At 42.9% G+C, this 18,322-nt stretch overlaps 1 protein-coding gene across 8 annotated transcripts in view; it reads right to left on the bottom strand.

The window, feature by feature from the left end:
- Nucleotides 1–18,322, bottom strand: part of LOC128345453 (uncharacterized) — a 244,597-nt gene that overhangs the window by 124,267 nt on the left and 102,008 nt on the right. For 6 of the 8 annotated variants that reach the window (XM_053297393.1, XM_053297396.1, XM_053297395.1 and 3 more), the window contains 2 exons: nucleotides 3,455–3,603; nucleotides 1,002–1,217 (listed from right to left, as the gene is read on the bottom strand). In XM_053297393.1, the coding sequence (XP_053153368.1) occupies nucleotides 1,002–1,217; nucleotides 3,455–3,603 (365 nt within the window). The remainder of the gene's footprint in view (nucleotides 1–1,001; nucleotides 1,218–3,454; nucleotides 3,604–18,322) is intronic. The other 2 variants (XM_053297394.1, XM_053297397.1) reach the window with 2 other exon arrangements.

The raw sequence follows: 18,322 nt of genomic DNA, 5'->3' as shown, positions 1-18,322 counted from the left end.
CTTGGAGCTGCCACTGCCACTCTCCCAAGAGCAACTATCCAGTTTTTTAAAAGATGACTTTTTCTCTTTCCAAAAAACCCAAACAGATTATATTATACAACAAACATTTAAACTGGAAGAGACAATTAGGGCTCAATTTGGATGCTGTACATGGGGCATTTCTAGATGACAAGTCGTTCCACTTGAAAATGGAAGCTGTTAGCATTTACCTGTGCTCTTTCCAGATTATGTAGGACCATCTGCAAAAAGCCCATGAAGAAAGTTAAACTACTTTTAAAGTAGTCTCAAAAATGTGAATTTCATCACAGATTTCCTGTAAATGGCCAGCAGGTGGCCCTGCATAATAGTGCATGGAGGCAGTATTTCGTCTGACTGATCCATTTTGCAGTTGCAAACATTTGGCCCAGAAAGAAGCTACAAAATCCGGAAAGAGCATAAGTAAACACTAACACCTTCCATCTTCAGGTGGAAAGTCTTCCTGTTGGAAAATGCTCCATGTGTCATTTGAGAAATGAAAGCAGAGGGAAAGCAAGCAAGGGCAGGAGGACCCAGGGTTATAATTGTGAGCCCTTTTGAGACAAGGAACCATTTTTTCATTACTTTTAAAATGTCTGCTGCTTTGAGAACTTTTTTTTTTTTTTTTTTGCTGAAAATCAGAAATCAAGCAAGCAAGCAAGCAAATAAATAAATAAAAACAGGCATCTGTTTTCATTTGCAGGTAAATCTATACACAACCTCATAGAAAAGATTTTTTAAAAAAAAAACTTGTTTGGTTTGAAATTTTTAGCAAGGGATAGGAAGAATGAGACGTCCAACAAATATTACAGATGTAGAACTATTACTTTCAAATAATGCACTAGAATCTATCTGTAGAAACTTTAACAAAAATGCCAAGGAAACGTGAGGTGATTCAACAGTCATTCAATACTTCTATACATTTGAGAAGCAACTCAGACAATTAGGAGCAACTCAGACAATAAGCAACTCAGACAACAAACTACCTGATTTTAAAAAAGCTATGCTTGGACCAAAGCCCCCACCAACTAATATTGGGCCATTTAACATGAAGAATCCGTTTTGCCACAATGCATAACCAAGACATTTGTGCTTCTGTTCAATACATGCATCCTTTGATTCTTCATAAGTAGAATTGGCTGATGAGCTTGGTTTCTCTGAGATCATTACTGAATCCCAAAAGCCTGTATATACATCTAGGTCTGGGGAGAGAGGGGAGGCGGGGGTAGAGAGAATGGTCAAATGGATGCTTCTGAGGTGGCACTGCATGATGAGTCTAGTTTTGAAGATGCAAAGCAAGTATTTATTTATTAATTATTTATTTAATACATTTATATACCGCCCAAAACACAAGTTCTCTGGGCGGTTTACAGAACAATAAAAATTAAAATATTTCAACAATTAAAATTAAAAAGTTAAAATTATTAAAACACAATTAAAACAAAACCTAACATATTTATCTAATTTATATACCTCTTAGTTATATATTCTTAAACCTTCCTCAGCGGGAATTCTAAACAGGCTGCTCCTGGAGAGCCGAAGCATCTGAGCTAACATCCACTTACATTCTGGGCAGAGCCTCAGGGTCTTCATCGCCTCACATCTAGGACTGAGGTCTGGCACTCACCCAGCCCAGCCCACTCTGCGCAGCCTATTCAACAGATAGCAATTTAGCAAGGTGGTTCCCTGCAAAAAAGCATTGCCCTGCATATGGCCTTTCAGACTGGTTATCTATACTGTGGTATGTGTGATTTATCTGATTTAATTTAAAACAGATGTTTTGCTTACAAAGTCATTTTTATTTCATGTCCTTTGGGACAGAACTATTAACAAGTAGGAAAAGTGCTGTAGTCACTCTGAGCACATGGGGTACAGTGGGATATAAAATAAATAAATAAATAAATAAATAAATAAATAAATAAATAAATAAATAATCTCCCAAGGAAACCAGCAGAAAACTTGTTATGCTTAGCTCCCATGAAAAGCCTTAAATCCGAAACCTGTGCTTCCAAACCTTAATAATGTATTCTACCAGCCTTGGGTTGAAAAAAATCATGGACAGGAAAAAAATTGTCTTGAGGGCTCAACTAGATGGAGCATCAAATTAGTTGTTGTTCAGTTCTGGGTTTGAAATAAGACTAGCAGCTGCATGGCAGCTGATCTGGATCAGGATTTCTATCCTATAGGAAGTATCCTGTAGGTAGGAAGTGTTTAACTTTCCATGTCATTGAATTATTTTGAAGAACATCCAATTTGTTGATTTGGAATGGAAAGCCTTTCTTTCCTGCTAAACCCTGCCCTCTTAATTCTAGAAGTGGCTCATCTTAACTAACATTGATTAACCAGCCTGTGCAGCTCTACCTGAAGAATGGCCAGCCTGCAGGCAGTGCAGCTCTCATTAACATGGGGTAGGGCGGGATGGGAGAGAGAGGAGCAAGTGAGGCTCCAAACAAGAGAGACAGCTGTGCTTGTTGTTGGGAATTGTCTCTGGTAAGAGATACCCTTCTAATATAGCAGAGTGCACAGAGGCATAACACAGTGGAGTCTGCCCAGGCATGCATGTATGCTGAGAGCAAAATAACTTGGAGCCAGTTCATAGTTTCAAATGAATATAAGGAGTATTTATTAGTGAACTCCATTCTAGATAGTAAAGTGGAGAGATAGGATCTCTAAACTAACTAGCTAGCTGGATGCAGATGGATTCATCTCTGCACACATGGTGTAGGAAGAGAGGAGCTTGCATGTTGCAAGGGAGAAGGAAGGGAAGGGAAAAGAGGAAGAGGAAGTGGCCAGGCAGGCAGGCAGGAAGTTAGTCCCTAAGAGTAGCAATCTACATATCAAAAGGATAGTGTCAGAGCAGTAGAAAAGGGATGACCAATGTCTTGACCTCTCTAGCCCACTGACTCACTAGTCTGTCCCCCTCTGTCACTGAGACATGAGTCAGCACAGTCTTTCACTTCCAACACCTGTTTTGCCACCCCGCCACCACATCCGTTCATTAGGATGAACCGTTCCTGCTTAATGCTCCTAAAGGTCCCCAAAGATAACACTGAAACAAAAAGAAATGGAAATAAAGGATTAATCACCCACTACCTCTGTGCTGCAGTCCCAATATGGTTCAAGCCCCCACATCTAATTTTTTACTTTAAAGTAAAACTGAAATTATGCATTTACTGTCACATCAATTTTCATGCTAAGTCCCAAATCAGAGAATTATTAAATACTGCGTTACAATAGGTGCTGCATTAAAGACCCAGCACCTTAAGGCTTTCCATTCCAAACAAACAGATTCAACGTGGTTGTTGGGGCAACTGTTCTTCAAAGCTCAACCACACAAATTTCTAATCAGTTCCCTAGCTCCTCCCTCCATGACTACTTAAATTACTTGCTGCTACATAAACAACTGCTACATGAGAATACAGATCAGGAGACTCCAAACCTCGTTCAGCTGGTCTTTTGCATGCCCATTTTTTATTCTGATGACAGGGAGCTGAATCAATAATACCTTCAGGTGACAGATCAGCACATCTTTTCCATTTTTTCTCTTTTTCAAATTGCATCCTGTTAAGATAAAGATAGTCAAAGAGACTATCAAAGAGAAGACCAATTTTCATTGGCACGGGTATTAGATGTATTTCTGAATACATCTAATAAGGTGCAAAAGAAGCTAGGGAAGACTACAGTGACAAAACTTGAGCAAGCATAAGCTATGATGCAAACTGGAGTGGAGGGGCGGGGGAAGAAATACCCCTTAGAAAAAGGAAGACATGCCAATATTTATAAAACTCATCAGTTTAAAAAATATACTAAAATAAATGCATATAGATGCCGGAAAAGAAGTTAGGGTCCTGAATTTTCCCACTTTGCTGAATTAGGAGAACTGTCCTGTCATAAGTCTTATAAGTGAGTTGCTCTGCCACTGTCACAGTGAAATAGCTTAAGTTATCATGCCTTGTACGTACCATTTCAAGCTACAAAAACACATCATGTTATTATGGACTATATTTCAGCAGGAGGAGGAGGAGGAGATGTGAGAAAGATACTGCACAGATCATGAGTCCATGTAACTGTTAAGGCAACCGCTAGGACAACCCAACAATGACCTTACAGTGGGGTCCAAACCTAACTTCAGTGCATCTATTAAAAGCACTGTCTATATTCTTTAGATGCAACCACCACCAAAGGATTACAGTACCACAGGTGTGGCATTAAATGGCTTTGATTATCCAGTAGCTGAAAGTTTGACAAGGAATTTAAGAAACTGAAGTGTAAAACAGGTGGAATAATGAATACTGTCAATGCCATAAGGATGAGTAGACTTTGGAAGAAAATGGCTGATTACTGGGGCAGTTAAGAGAATCAGATCTTTTTAAGCAATGTAAAATATTAAATGAAATTCATTGTGCTGATAAAAACAGGTTGCTCACTTGTATGGTTATCTGTAAATGATATGTTGACATTCATAAGCCTGGTTGCCATTCATAAGTCTGGGTTCTGCACCTGCACAGGACCTCAAGGGTAGAATTTCCAAGCTCCTCATGGCGCTTGGTGTGACCATTTATTTTGGTGGTTGAAGAGCCACTTCTTCCGTTCCTGGATGACCACCTTTACATGACAATCATTCCAAAGGTTCTTGTAACAGAAATGGGTGAGTTATTTTTTTTTAAGCTTACTGCTGTGGGGAGGCAGAGAAAGTCTTATGAACATCACTTTCAGATCATCAGTTGCAGGTGAGCAACCTGTTTATCTGTAGAGTTATCCATTGCCATTCACAAGCCTGGATGTTTAGTGAGCTTTCCCAGGCGGAGGATGCAGTAAGCTATTTACTGCATCTCTTTAAGACCCTCTTTAAGACACTCCTCCCAAAATTTGCCTCCACAGCAGAGCATAGATCAATAGCACAGTGTCTTACAAATGGCAGCTCTGATGACCAACTAGCCACCTTACAAATGTCTTCCCGTTTGGATGCCAAATAGATGTGCCGCTGACACTGCATAAGCCATGGTGGAATGAGATAGTTCTTGGAGGTTTTATACTTTTTACTTTGTAAAGCTAGTGAAATTACTTCCACCAGCCAGTGAGATAGTCATCTTGAAATAGATAGGCCTTTGGTGTTACCCTTATAGGCCACAAAGAGTCCGTTGCATTTACATAAGGGTTTTTTTTTTCTTTTAAAGGAAAACAGGAGCGATCTCTTTACATCTAGTGCATGCATAGGCATAATTGCGTTTCTAAAGAAAGTGGGAAGTACTATATCCTTATTCAGGTGGAATCTGAAATTACTTTGGGGTGGAAAATTGGGTCCATCTGCATGAGCACTTTATCAGGATAGAATCTAGTGCATGGTTTATCCATTCTCAGATCTGTTAACTCACTAACCATTTTTGCAGTGGTTATAGCCAATAGGAAAATCAGTTTTCAGAGTAACTAACTTCATCGAGGTTGTTGCCATAGGTTCAAAAGGTTTCTCAGTCAGAGTTGAAAGGACTAATGACAGACTCCATTGTTCCATCATGTGTCTCACCAGAGGGTACAGATTATTTATGCCCTTCAGAAACCTCTTACAATCCGGATGGGGAAATACAGTTCTGCCATCCCATCCCTTGTGTTTTGATGAAATAGCTGCTAGGTGGACTTTTAGAGAGGCATTTGCTAAACCAGTGCTTTTCAAATTTATCAAGCACTTGCCTAATAGTTGTATCTTCAGGTCTAAAATCCTTTAATCTCGCATACAACTGAAAGCGCTTCCACTTGTAAGAGTAATTACGCCTAGTGGAAGCTTTTCATTCATTCAATAGTATTTTATTTAGAAGCCAACTGTCCATGTAGTCAGCTTCAAAGTCACATAGTAGATCTGGACATTGTGGTAGACACCAGTATCTGCGTTTCAACTGTCTGTGTAGAAGTGGAAACTATGGCTCGCTCGGCCACCAGGGGTTCAGCAGAATGCAGGAGGTATTCTCTTGCAGAACCTTAGCTACTACTCTGCTCAGCAATGGATATGGAAGATACATGTATAGGAGTCCTTTTCTCCAATTTTGCTGGAATGCATTCCCCATGGAGTTTTGTCCTTGACCTGCGCTGGAGCAGTACTTGGGGCATTTTTTTGTTCTGCTCTTTTGCAAATACATCCAACGAAGGAGTCCCCCAAGTTTGGAACACTTTTGCTATATACTTTGGATGGATCTCCCATTTGTGGTGCTGCAAGCCCACTGCTGTCCTGCTCAAATTGTCCACTAGAGTCTCTGTCCCTTTTATGTGCAGGGCAATCATATGGATATGATGAGCAATACATCAGTTCCATATCTGGATAATGAGTGTACTAAGGGAGCAGGAGACCATCCCACTTTGCCTGTTCAAATAGGCAATGGCAGTGTTGTCAAGCTCTATCTGCACTACTTTCCCCTGTAGTATTGGAGAAAAAGATTTTAAAGCCTTGAATAGAGCTAACCGCTCCAGGGAGTTTATATGGAGCTGTCTTTGTTGCACTGTACATATACCTTTTGTCTGACACTCCCCACATTGCCCCTCCCCCATCCTGAGAGAGATGCATCAGTGATGACCCGCACAGTGGGAAACAGAATTTGGAATAGAACTCCCTCCTGTAGGTTTGTATCTATAGTCCACCATTTTAGTGGTTTTAGGACCAAGATGGGAATTTGAAGGTTCATCTGCTGGCTGTCTCTGTTAGGTCTGAACACAGAGAGGAACCACATTTGGAGTGGGCACATCCTCAGATGAACATATTGTGTTGTTGCGTTGCAAGAGGTCATTAGCCCCAACAACCTCTGGATGTGATGTGCTTTTTGTGTTGGTTTGCTCCAGAAACTCTCTGTTAATGTTCTTATCAGTTGGCAGCAGTCTTCTGGTGATAAGTATGTCCTTTTTGTTGGTAGGTCTAGAAGAGCTCCAATGTAACTTATCTTCTTTACAGGATCCAAGTGCGATTTTTCCCCAATTCGCCAGGTCCTCAAGAAGTCACAATATATACGATATCTGAGAAAAATAACTTGTCTCTGTCCTGTGCTGCAATGAGCCAATCATCAAGCAAAGGAAATATTGCCATGCTCTCTGTTCTCAGATGTGCAATGATTGCACTCATGCATTTGGTAAACACTCTGGGTGCGGTTGACAATCTGAATGGGAGTACACTGGCACACTACATTTCCTACAGTGAACTGTAGGTACTTTCTGTGATCTTCTTGTATGCCTGTATGAAAGTATGTGTCCTTTAGATCCAATGTTGCAAGCCATTCCTCCTTGTAAAGGAGAGGCAGGACACCTTGCAATGTTATCATGCAAAACCTCCTGGTTTGGACATGCTTGCTGAGCCATCTCAAGTTCATTATTGGACAGATACGATGATCCCATTTTGGGATTTGGAAATAACAAGAGTAGAAACCTCCTTCTGACATGTCTACCATACAGGGGCAATTGTACCCTTTCCCAACAAAACCTTAACTTCCTCCATTAAAGCAGATGTTGCAGGCATGTATCTGATGCCTGTGTAACTGGCAAGGTCTTGAACTCTACTGCATAACCCATATTTACTGTGTGTAATACCCACTTGTTTTTTATGGTTTGCCATGCAGGTGCATAGTGTGATAGTTTTATGGAAGTGGAGGATAGGGTTGGAACCAGTAGACTGGTCCAGGCATCAAAGATGCTGCTTGTTGGGATCTTGCTGCTTATTATGAGACACACACACACACCCCGGTTGTTGTTTTGGTTTTTGTCCAACCCTGCATTGATATTGACAATAGGGTTTTTTTAAATCTCTGCATTCTGTTGACTTGAAGGGTTGTTTTGACAGCCATAAGGTCTGTACTGGGAAGATGAACAAGACTGAGCAGCCATGGATGTGAAAGACTTTGCAGTATACTTACTTTTGTTTTTTCATCGTACTGTCAGTCTCCTCACCGAAGAGGCCTTTGCCATCCAAAGGTAATCCTTCAGTTTTGTCTTTCATCTTATTTTGTATGTTCGTAGAATGGACCAAGCATGCTGTCGGATGGATATGGCTGCAGACATGGCCGTGGATTCAGTCTCTGCTTGATGTTTAGCAGTGTTTCACCGCTGCCATAGCCGCCTAATGGCACAGCAGGGAAATGCCTTGACTAGCAAGTCAGAGGTTGCCAGTTCGAATCCCCGCTGGTATGTCTCCCAGACAATGGGAAACCACTCTATTGGGCATCAGCGATATAGGAAGATGCTGAAAGGCCTCATTTCATACTGCATGGGAGATGGCAATAGTAACCCCCCCTGTATTCTACCAAAAACAACCACAGGGCTCTGTGGTTGCCAGGGGTCGACACCGACTTGACGGCATACTTTCCTTAAATGTTGCCATGTAATGTTTGTGGATTTTGCAAAAGTATCTGCAAACCTTTTCCTGAAATCTTCCTCTGTTAGTGACTCTACATCCTGGAATAATTTCTCCCACTAAGAGCGATGGTATTTCACCATATAGGCAACACAGTTAGCAATTTTGATGGATAAGCATGCTGTTGAATAAACTTTTCTTCCCATGACATCAGTCTTTCATCCCTCTTTGTCAACTGGAGATGTGTGATGGTGACCCGATTTGGAAGAGGTTGCACAATCAGTCACTAAGGAATTAGGAGTAGGGTGCTTAACTAAGAAGGAACAGTCCTCCTCCTTCACCCAGTAAAAACCCTCCAATCTTTTATAAGTTGGTGTTGAGGTCTGAAGCACTTCCCAAGCAGGATGTGCAGCTTTGGATACTACAAGTAACACTGGTAGTGCTACTGGTTGCACAGATTGAGAAGTAGCCATGGGGTCCTTCGCCTCTGTAGTTTGTATGTTTTATTTCGAGGCCCGAGGCCTCAACCATTTCTGTTATTTGAATATGATACATCTTCAATTCCTTGGTAGGAGATATGGATGGCAAAAAGTGTACATTCTTCTCTGATGAAGGATCCAAATGGTGTTCAGTACACCGGCTCAGCCTCTGAGCCCAAGGAGGAGCCATAGTCATCCTCTGACCAGGGCCTGTCTTGTCCCTGCACTTGAAACCTTTTGCCCAGCAGCAAAACGCAGAGGCTCTTAACCAACCTTGCATCTTACCAGCGGGAAGAACCTGCCGCATCAAATGGTCCACCCAACCGGACAATGCAATAACACTTTCAATCAGTTCATCTCTCCCTGTTATCTGCAGATTCCTCTAATTTTTCCTTGAAAGCTATAGCAACCTAATGCAGGAGCTACAAAAACACTTAACCCACAGAAACAATGGCCATCCCAAGCCTTACCAGCATTGCTCCAAATCATGGTTTGACTCCAAATATGTTGAGGCAAAAAAGGAAAGAAAAGCAAAGAAAAAGGCCATAGCTAACTAAAACACCAAGGCTAGCAAAACTAATGACGGACGTCTTCACGCAGAAGAGGCAATACAAACAACTACTCAAACACAAGAAGAGAGATGCTATGAAAGCTGCTTGATCACGCCTTATTCAAGCAGTCAGGACCAAAGACAGCCCTATTCTGGCCCATCACAGCAGATCACCCTAGCAAGACCACTCCCCGTATACAGCTTCCTATATACGGCTTCTGGTGGAGGGGTGCTCCCGGCCCTTTGATGAGAAGGGTCAATCACTCTGAGGGCAAAGCAGTGTGTAGTTCACTACAGTTTGTTAACCTGACAGCGGGGCAAGTTTGGGGCTCTGGTGGCTTCTAGTGATGGCGGCAGTGGCGGCTTTTGAGGGCTGTTGTTCCTTGGCGACTGGGCAAGGGAGAGGTTCAGTGGCAGGACAAGGGGGCAGCTCCAAACACTCCACTGGGTGACTCTGCAGCGTCTCCCCTTTGACGGGGAGACTGCTGCTCTGGTTCAGGGCTTTTAAGCCCATAGTGGCGGTTCCTTATGTCCCTTTCCTTCCTTTCTCCTAGGATACTTCTAAGCAATAACTGTTATGAGTGTTTGTTTATTTTCAATGTCCTTTCTGTCTGCTTCCATAATTTTGAGTTGAGCTGTTTGTTATGTAATTTATTAATGGTTACATTCCAGTAGTGGTTCCCTTGGCTTCTCATGGCCTCGTTCTTGGAACATATTGTTGATACTTGTTAATTTAATGATATAATTGTATTGAACACTGATAATTAATAGTTGAGGTTTAAGATGCACTGGTGGTGTGAAGGTTGAATTCATACACACACATACACACACACACACACACACACAGGTGACATCATCAGGCATATGCATTCATATGCACACATTGTTATGTACACTTAATACCTGAAGTCAGATTAAAAAATAAAGAAATTTTTTAAAGGGGATAATTAATTTTGTGGTAATTAATACATTTGGATCTCTATTACAATTCATTGCATGGTGGTTCAAAATTATATATATGAGAAAGAGAAGAGGTTTATTAAGATATGGCCCCTAAAAATGTCCTGGGAAATCTAAGGGTAAATCTAAAACCACTTCTCATATACGGCTCCCCCCATATACAGCTTCTGCAGGGGGCGCAGTTGTGCTCTCAGCCCTTTGAAGCAGACATCTTGGGTCCGCCATCTTGACTCTCCTAACACGTGCCTCTGGCCATCCAGTATAAGCATAACTAGCCAGCTCCTTTCAATCACCCATAGTCACTCTGAGGGCAAAGCAGCGTGCGGTTCGCTACAATTTGTTAACCTGATGGCAGGGCAAGCTTCTAAATGTCCAGTCCGTCAGCCAGTCCAGCCCCTGGACTTTGCTTCTTCAGAGGATGAGGGGCAGATTGTTATGGCTCAAATTCTGTCTCAGCTTGATGCCTTGGAGGCAAGAAAGAAGGTGACGGAAGGCGAGACCTCTAGTTCTCAGGCTAAAAGAACTTCCAAAGCAGCAAGTCAGGCTGACCAACTGCTGCAACTTTTACAGTCTATCAAGGCCAGGCTTGATGCTTTGGAGAAAGGGTCCAGTTAAGAAGTAGCTGTTGTTGAAAAACCTCCAGTTCGATTTTCTTGATTCTGATACTGGGCCCATGGGTGAGTATGATATAATGTATGCTTACCCTCCTTGGGTGGGACATTTGTCTCAGGTTTGGGGTGGTTTGCCTGTTTGGCCTCCTGGGCCAGGATTTCTTCTGGCTGCTTGAGCTGGTATTTCACCTACTGGTGGAGCAGATGCAGCAAGAAAGGTTTCGCTTGCTTCCCAGTTAACACTGTAGGAGCGAATGTGGGGAAAGGCCATCAGGGCTTGGTCCTGGCTCCCAGGAAACAGTGGCTAGGGAGGATCCTATGGATGAACATATTGAATTTTACCCTCATGGCGATGTATCCTTGCCTCTGGGGGTCCACTTGCTTCTTTCAACTAAGGAAAACATTTGGAAGAACAAATATGTAGACATGTTCTCTTTATTATATCGGGAATCTGAGCCCCAGGAGGGTGATAAAGCTGATGCTAGTGATAAAGGGAAATTTAAGGTTAAAACGGTTGACCATAATTGGTCAAACTGCTTAGTCGGGTACATGGTTTACATGGGTGTGATCTTGCAAAAACAACCGGCACGGGCAGTGTCTATGATAAAATACCTTGATGTCGTTTATCATGCACTTTCGGAATCTAGTGGGCCTGCTTGGTCCCGCTATGATGAATCATTTCAGTGTCATTCAGTCTTCGACCTTTCCCTTCCGTGGGATTGTCCCCAACCAAGAATTTGGGCTGGGCCTAACGGTGTTTGCTCATGTCCCCATTGTCCGTATCATCATGCATGTTCAATTTGTGGTGGATCCCATTCTTTCAGTGCTTGCCAGAGGGGTAAATGTTGGCGTTCTGGCTGAAAGGATTTGGCTAGGTCTCAACGTCTTGGCTAGGTCTCTCCCTGCTTCAAAAAGGACCTAGTCCTATGAAGTTCGGCCCTCTTTGGACTGTTGTTACGACGTTACCCACTGGTATAGGATATTCTTTATCTTTGGGAAAGTTTCTGTTATGGCTTACCAGGGCTCGAGGGTGGCCTCTTGGGCCAGGAACTTGAAATCAATAGAAGGAATGGAACATATCATTCAGGAGAAGATTAACAAGGAGGTGTTTGATAAGGGAGGGTCTTGGGCCCCTTTTCTGTACTGCCTTTACCTAATTTAAGGATTTCTCCCTTGGGGGTGGTTTCTAAGAAAGTGGTAAGTGAGTATTGCTTGATACATCACTTATCTTTTTCCTGCAGGTAGTTCTGTGAATGATGCTATACCTCAGCATTTATGCTCTGTACAGTATGCTTCACTCGAATCAGCAGTGGGTATGATTCAGTCCCAGGGGGTGGGGACTTTAATGGCGAAATACTACATAAAGTCAGCCTTCCGGCTTTTGCCAATTCACCCAGCTGACTTTGATCTGTTGGGATTTTCTTTTGATGATGCCTTCTAAATGGACCGGGTGCTGCCTATGAGATGTTCCATCTCTTGTTCAGCGTTTGAGTGCTTTAGCTCCTTTTTGGACTGGGCACTGTGTAATCTAGAAAGGGCATGAATAGGCATCATGTCATTCTTTGATGTCCAAGCCAATCTACTTCGGCCACACCAGCCAGACATAGCCAGATGCCAGTGCTGGACCAATGAGCACAGCAGCTGGACCAAAACACGCCCAATATCATTATCATTCAAATGCATCTCTAAAAGGTGAGGAACACCATGCTTAGCAATATACTAATCTAGAAGGGCCTTTACTCCGGTACACCGTGACACTCTTCCCTCGGCTGTCCTTGAAGGAAGATCCCTTTCCCAAAATGTCTATGTCCCTGCAGCTCAGGGCAAGTTGAAACTATCGAGCATGTCTCCTTTATTGCCTATTTTGTAGAGATGCACGAAATGCCCTTATTCTCCCACTACTTGACAGGTCACCAGGACGCTCAGGCTATACCTATATCTCCCTATTACTTTCAGACTGTAATATTTCTCTAACATACAATGTTGACAAGTTCTGTGTGGCAGTATACAAAATTTCCAAGCTCTGACTGCCAGCAAGAACTAATTCTTCAGTTATTCATCGCTACCGCTTTTACTGTCTCAGTTTATCTTTTAATATTTTATAGACATTGTTTTACAGATTCTAGCATTGCAGCAAATTTATAGCATGTAACCTTTAACAGTATCCTATAGATTTTGGGCCTACTGTGACTCTATAGTTCTCATGCTACTGTTTTAGCAATTTTACCATTCCTTTACTGCTCTTTACAGTGACTCATAGATTTATGCTAATAGGGATAGGTTCTATCATTTTTAACTGCTTTTAATTATTTTTTTATACCACCTGTGACATGCTCCTTTTCCTTTATGCTGGTCTAAGACCATACTAAAGATTGATTGAAAATATATGGAATCAATCAAATATAATCCAGATTCATGTAACTAGGCCTTGTATTAGTACACTTGACAAGTACTATAAATCATTAGAATCAAATGCTTAACTCTTAAGAAAATGTCAGTTACCCTGATGTCAATTCTTCACATTGGCATCCTTCAAGTCAGTTTAATATAAATATATCTATATCAATAATATAAGGCAGATTTAATATAAAGATAGTGGCACTGTTCACTTATAAAGGGGCTTTGGAAATGAAATGCTCCCAAAACTATGGAAATAATCTGCATTCTATTTCTGGGCATAATAATGGATTTAATAATCCCACTGGATTCTAAACAGATTATCCTAGGGTAGGTCCAATGTATTAAGTACAAAGCAACTTTTCAATCTAGAAACAGATGCAACTTCATCCAAAATAGGTCAAACCACTATTCTCTCTAATTTATTTCATCTAGGTCCAGAATGAGTTTTGTTCTGGGGGGCAGAATCCAGGCAGTGTATGTGCATGAGCATTCAGAGTGGGGCCTTCCTGATTCAACCTGAGCAGGATCTAAAATTAACTGAGTGGACATAAAAAAACTTATGAGCAAGTGCACGTGTGCACGCCTTAGAGCAGGGGTGCACAAGTCAAATACTCTGGTGGGCCGAAACCAAACATGACTTGGTATGCAGGGGCCAAATATTAATGAAAGCAATTGTTAATTACTCATTAAAATATTAATGAAAGCAATTATTCGTTACCCATAGCATGAGAATGTAAGAGGAGGCTCCTGGCAACCTTTCCTCTTCCCTGTCCCCCATGCACTTTCAATGTTTGCAAAGATCAATTTTGAAAGGGGGCTGATCCCCACCATGTCCATGGGGCAAGGTGGCATTTTGCATCTCACCTCAGGTACAATACTTTGGGCCACCCCTGGGGCCAGCAAAAAAGTCCCTGCGGGCCAGATCCGGCCCCTGGGTCTTATGTTGTGCAGACCTGCCTTAGAGGGAACACAGGGTCAAATTCCAGATTCTTAGTCAACAGGAACCCTATTCGGGTGTTTTTAAAAAGGGGACATTATATTCTTGTACAGCATCTTGACAGCAGGCCCATAAACCCTACCCCAGTACTGACACACTCAGAAACCTCACTCTTACGGTGTTTGCATGCAGAGGCATCACAGAAATAATCTGTCCATGGTTACAGTGTTTCTCTCTTCAGACCAACACTGTAAGTGTGGACAGTGTTGTCCACACAACAGCAGGTTGTGGCAGCAGGTGAGTACGGCTTCTGAGCATCAGGACAGGGCTTCAGAATGCACTTTCTTGAAGGTGGCTTATGTCACCAACAAAAAGCACTCCAGTCCTACCTAGATTAAACAACACCTCATCACCGACTCCAGCCATACATGGATTCAATGAAAAGAAGATACACAGATGTTTTTCATAAGCATGCCAAATATACTTTACTCCACATCAATGGATGATTTCATCCAGCAGTTTCTGGTAAATTTTAAACACTATAGGAGACCAGATGGAACCCTGAAGAAACCCATAGCACAAATGCCATGGGGCAGAGAAGCAATTGTAACCTGACTTTTCCCCCCCTAAGGGCAGCGTCACAATTTCAGAGACTGAAATAAAGATATTTTATTTTTATTTATTTCACCTGTATACCACCCACCATAAAACAGCTCAGGGCAGTTCACAATCAAAAATAAAAACCGTTTAAAATATTAACATAAAACTCATTAAAACCAGTTAAAAATTAAAAGTTAGGCTTAAACAATGGATCTTTATGGCTCTCTTGAAGATATGCTTGGTGCTGTTTTTCCACCTTTTCTAATGAAGCTGAGGGGAACACATTGTTCTCAGCCATTCTCTTTTGGGACTTACAATCCCTCTTACTAGTTAAGGGTGTTGAGAGTTCTGCGGGAGCTGAAATTTTCAATACCACCTTAGAAGGCTTCTTTAAATCTGAGCCATTGTGGAACAAACTATGCAACCCTTTCCTGAGCACTTTTGGTTCCAGTGGGCCTCAGGTAGAAGAGAAAGCACTATATTTAGTGCTCCTTAGCAACTCCTTGGGTACTGCAGATCTGGTCATGCCAGTGCTGGTAAGGGTCACATGCCTTAAATGAGACAGTCAGGGCTGAGGAGGCCACTAAGTATTGCCAGGGCTTTCGTCATGGGATAGCCTTCAAACAAGATTCACTGATAGTGCCTCTCAGTGTATAAGATTTATTTTTAAAGACTTGGAACATCTTGCAATAAAGGTTAAAAAGATGACATGGTCATCTGACTAGGTAAATTACCACCACCACTCCACTAATCCTTTGAAGAGCCCCATGCATACTATACCATAAAAATGAGGGATGCAGCCAAGGATTGGAATTAGGAACTTCTGGGCCAATTATGAGTTGAACTCAAAACTCTCTGAAGTTCAGGTCCAACTCATAATTATTTTGTCCCAGAGCCAGCACTCTCTAGTGGCAGAGTCACCTGTTTCCTTTTCCTGCTGATATGTACCTATTGGTGCTGAATGTGATAGTACAGCTGTTCCTGTACTCCATTAGGCCTTTCAGAAGCATTCTGAGTGCCTGCATCCAAGCCCAGTACCAAGAACACTGTTCCTGCAGCATTCTAAGACCTAATCAAAGCTTCAGGAACAGAGTTTGTTGTTATCACTGCCAGGTAAGGAGACAAGAATCAGGAGGAGGAAACTGCAAGGAGGTTGATTGTTAACAATGAAAACTGATCCCTTTACTTGAAAGGGGAGAGTAAGAAAAAAACTAACAGCTCGTAGAGGCTGTCCACATGATTAGTGTGGAGAGCCGGCTTAGCCCGCTCTCCCTGCAGACAAGCAGTCGCTCGTTGCTGGGCAGCCAACTACCGGCTCTGTCACGGAGCCGGTAGGCGCTGCAGGGATCAGGGGCCGCCTGGTCTCAGAAGTCCCAGGATGCCCTGCACAAGTGCATGGGGCATCCTGAGGAGACCCTCGAGACCAGGAGACTTGTTTTAGCCTCCTGGCAGGGGTCTCCTCACAAGTCGCCACAGCGCAGAGCCATGCTGTGGTGACTCACAATCGGGAAAACGGGTTTGTGGAGTGCTCACTCCTCTAACCCCATTTAAGGGGAGGGCTTCTTTGGCGGGCTAGCCGCCAGAGAACCACCAGGCTTGGCCATGAGCCCGGTGGTTCTCACGATGGTGGAAAACCAGGCTGGGCTCCTTTAGCCCAGTTTTCCCCCATTGTGAGAATAGCCTCATAGTCTTATCTACACAGATAAATGACCAGAAAAAGAAACACTCCAGCTTTAGAGGGAAGTCAAGAAGCTTCAACTTCAGCAGAAAAGGAACTGTGTGGTTGAGGTGCTTGCCCTATCCCACAACTGGCACCAAATCCATTACCTGACAGGAAGAGAAAGAAGAAAGTTTTCACTCCACAAAACTGTACAATATTCTGTAAATCAACCTACATATGTACAGCTCCCATATGTGAACCTATGCAGAGTCCATTATTTATTTATGTAGTGCCCATCCAAGTATGTGCCTGTGACCCAAAGGGCTTACATTCTGGAAACAGACAAAAAGGATACAACCAAGGAAGGGGAGGGGAATGGAGGCAGGGGCAAACAGGGAGAGTGCATTCACCTAGTTACCCCTATCCAACCCAATCCTTTGAGCATGGTAATTTATGACTATACCATAGGTACTAGCTGGTACTGTATGTGCCATACTGAGAAAGGAGGACTAGCTAACAACTTCACAGGAGTGGAATCCTGATAATGTCCACTAAACAGATAATTTACAGTACTACCAAAGCCAGATAATATTCTATGACAGGCATTCCAAATGGGGAGAGGGTACTTGTAGGTAGGGGTGTGCATGGACTGGTCCGGGGCCATGCAAGAGGCCTCCAGACCGGTCCGGAATTCGGCTGGTCCAGCGGGGAGAGGGAGTGTGGCTTTAAGGGCAGGGGGTAGTACTCCCCCGCCCCCCGCTGCTCTTCCCCCTCCGGGACTACGTGCCACGACGGGTGTTTCTGTGGCCCAAGCTTCTACTGCTTGTATTCTCAGGAGACAACGATGGGGGCAGGGGCAGCAGGGAGGAACTCTGCCGCCCCAAAAACGTTTTAGCAAAGTCCAGCGCCAGAGGGGGAAGAGCGGCGGGGGGAGAGTACTACCCCCCACCCTTAAAGCCACACTCCCCTCGGTACCGGACCACGCCTCTGTGGTTCCATGCACATGCCTACTTGTAGGGCTCCCATGGGTCCTCGGAGCTCTTCTACCTTCCCATGCTGCATCCATGCTATTTGTTCCCCATTTGAGGATCGCCAGCTTGAAGGTGACACATTGTCAGCAATGTGTCTACTGCAATGTTTTCTGCTCCTGAATAGCTGGCTATGTGCTGAAGCTCAGCGTACCCCTCCCCTCAGACAAGCTTCAGAAAATTAGCACTGAGTACTCCGTTGTTTACTTGTCCTATGCATTTCAATAGGAGTACACATGAGTAACTTAGGCTGGACATAAGCCAGTGACTGGAGTAGCCTACCTCATAACTGTAACATTTAACAAACACAAAATCTCTATAGGGTACCTGAGCTGCAGTTTACAAAGATTGGGAACCCCTGTTCTATGATATGGGAGGACACCCGACTGCTGCTTTGACCTTACTGCCAAAGCCAAAATCATTCTGTGATACAGCAGCAAAACAAGAATGCCTTGCCCTTACTAGTCTGCTCTCCAAACCAGTAGCAGATAAACAATTTAAATGTGAGTAGGAAAAAAATTATATTTAACCAGTCCTAGAGTGCATTTTTACCCTAAATATTACTCCAGACCATTACTGCTTTAATTGTATTATTTAATGTCTGTTTTTTTGACCACAGCTCCCAAAGCGGATATCAATTAGAAAAATGATATCCTCTGATAACAGAGGAGCAAAGCAAATATAAAACCATAAAACCAGAGCAGTACTGTACACCAGGATCTAACACTCAATAGGCTTGGAAGAATAATGTTTTTAGCT

This window comes from Hemicordylus capensis, chromosome 2 (assembly GCF_027244095.1).
Source record: "Hemicordylus capensis ecotype Gifberg chromosome 2, rHemCap1.1.pri, whole genome shotgun sequence".
Classification (NCBI taxonomy): domain Eukaryota; kingdom Metazoa; phylum Chordata; class Lepidosauria; order Squamata; family Cordylidae; genus Hemicordylus; species Hemicordylus capensis.
This window is presented reverse-complemented; position numbering and strand designations above follow the sequence as displayed.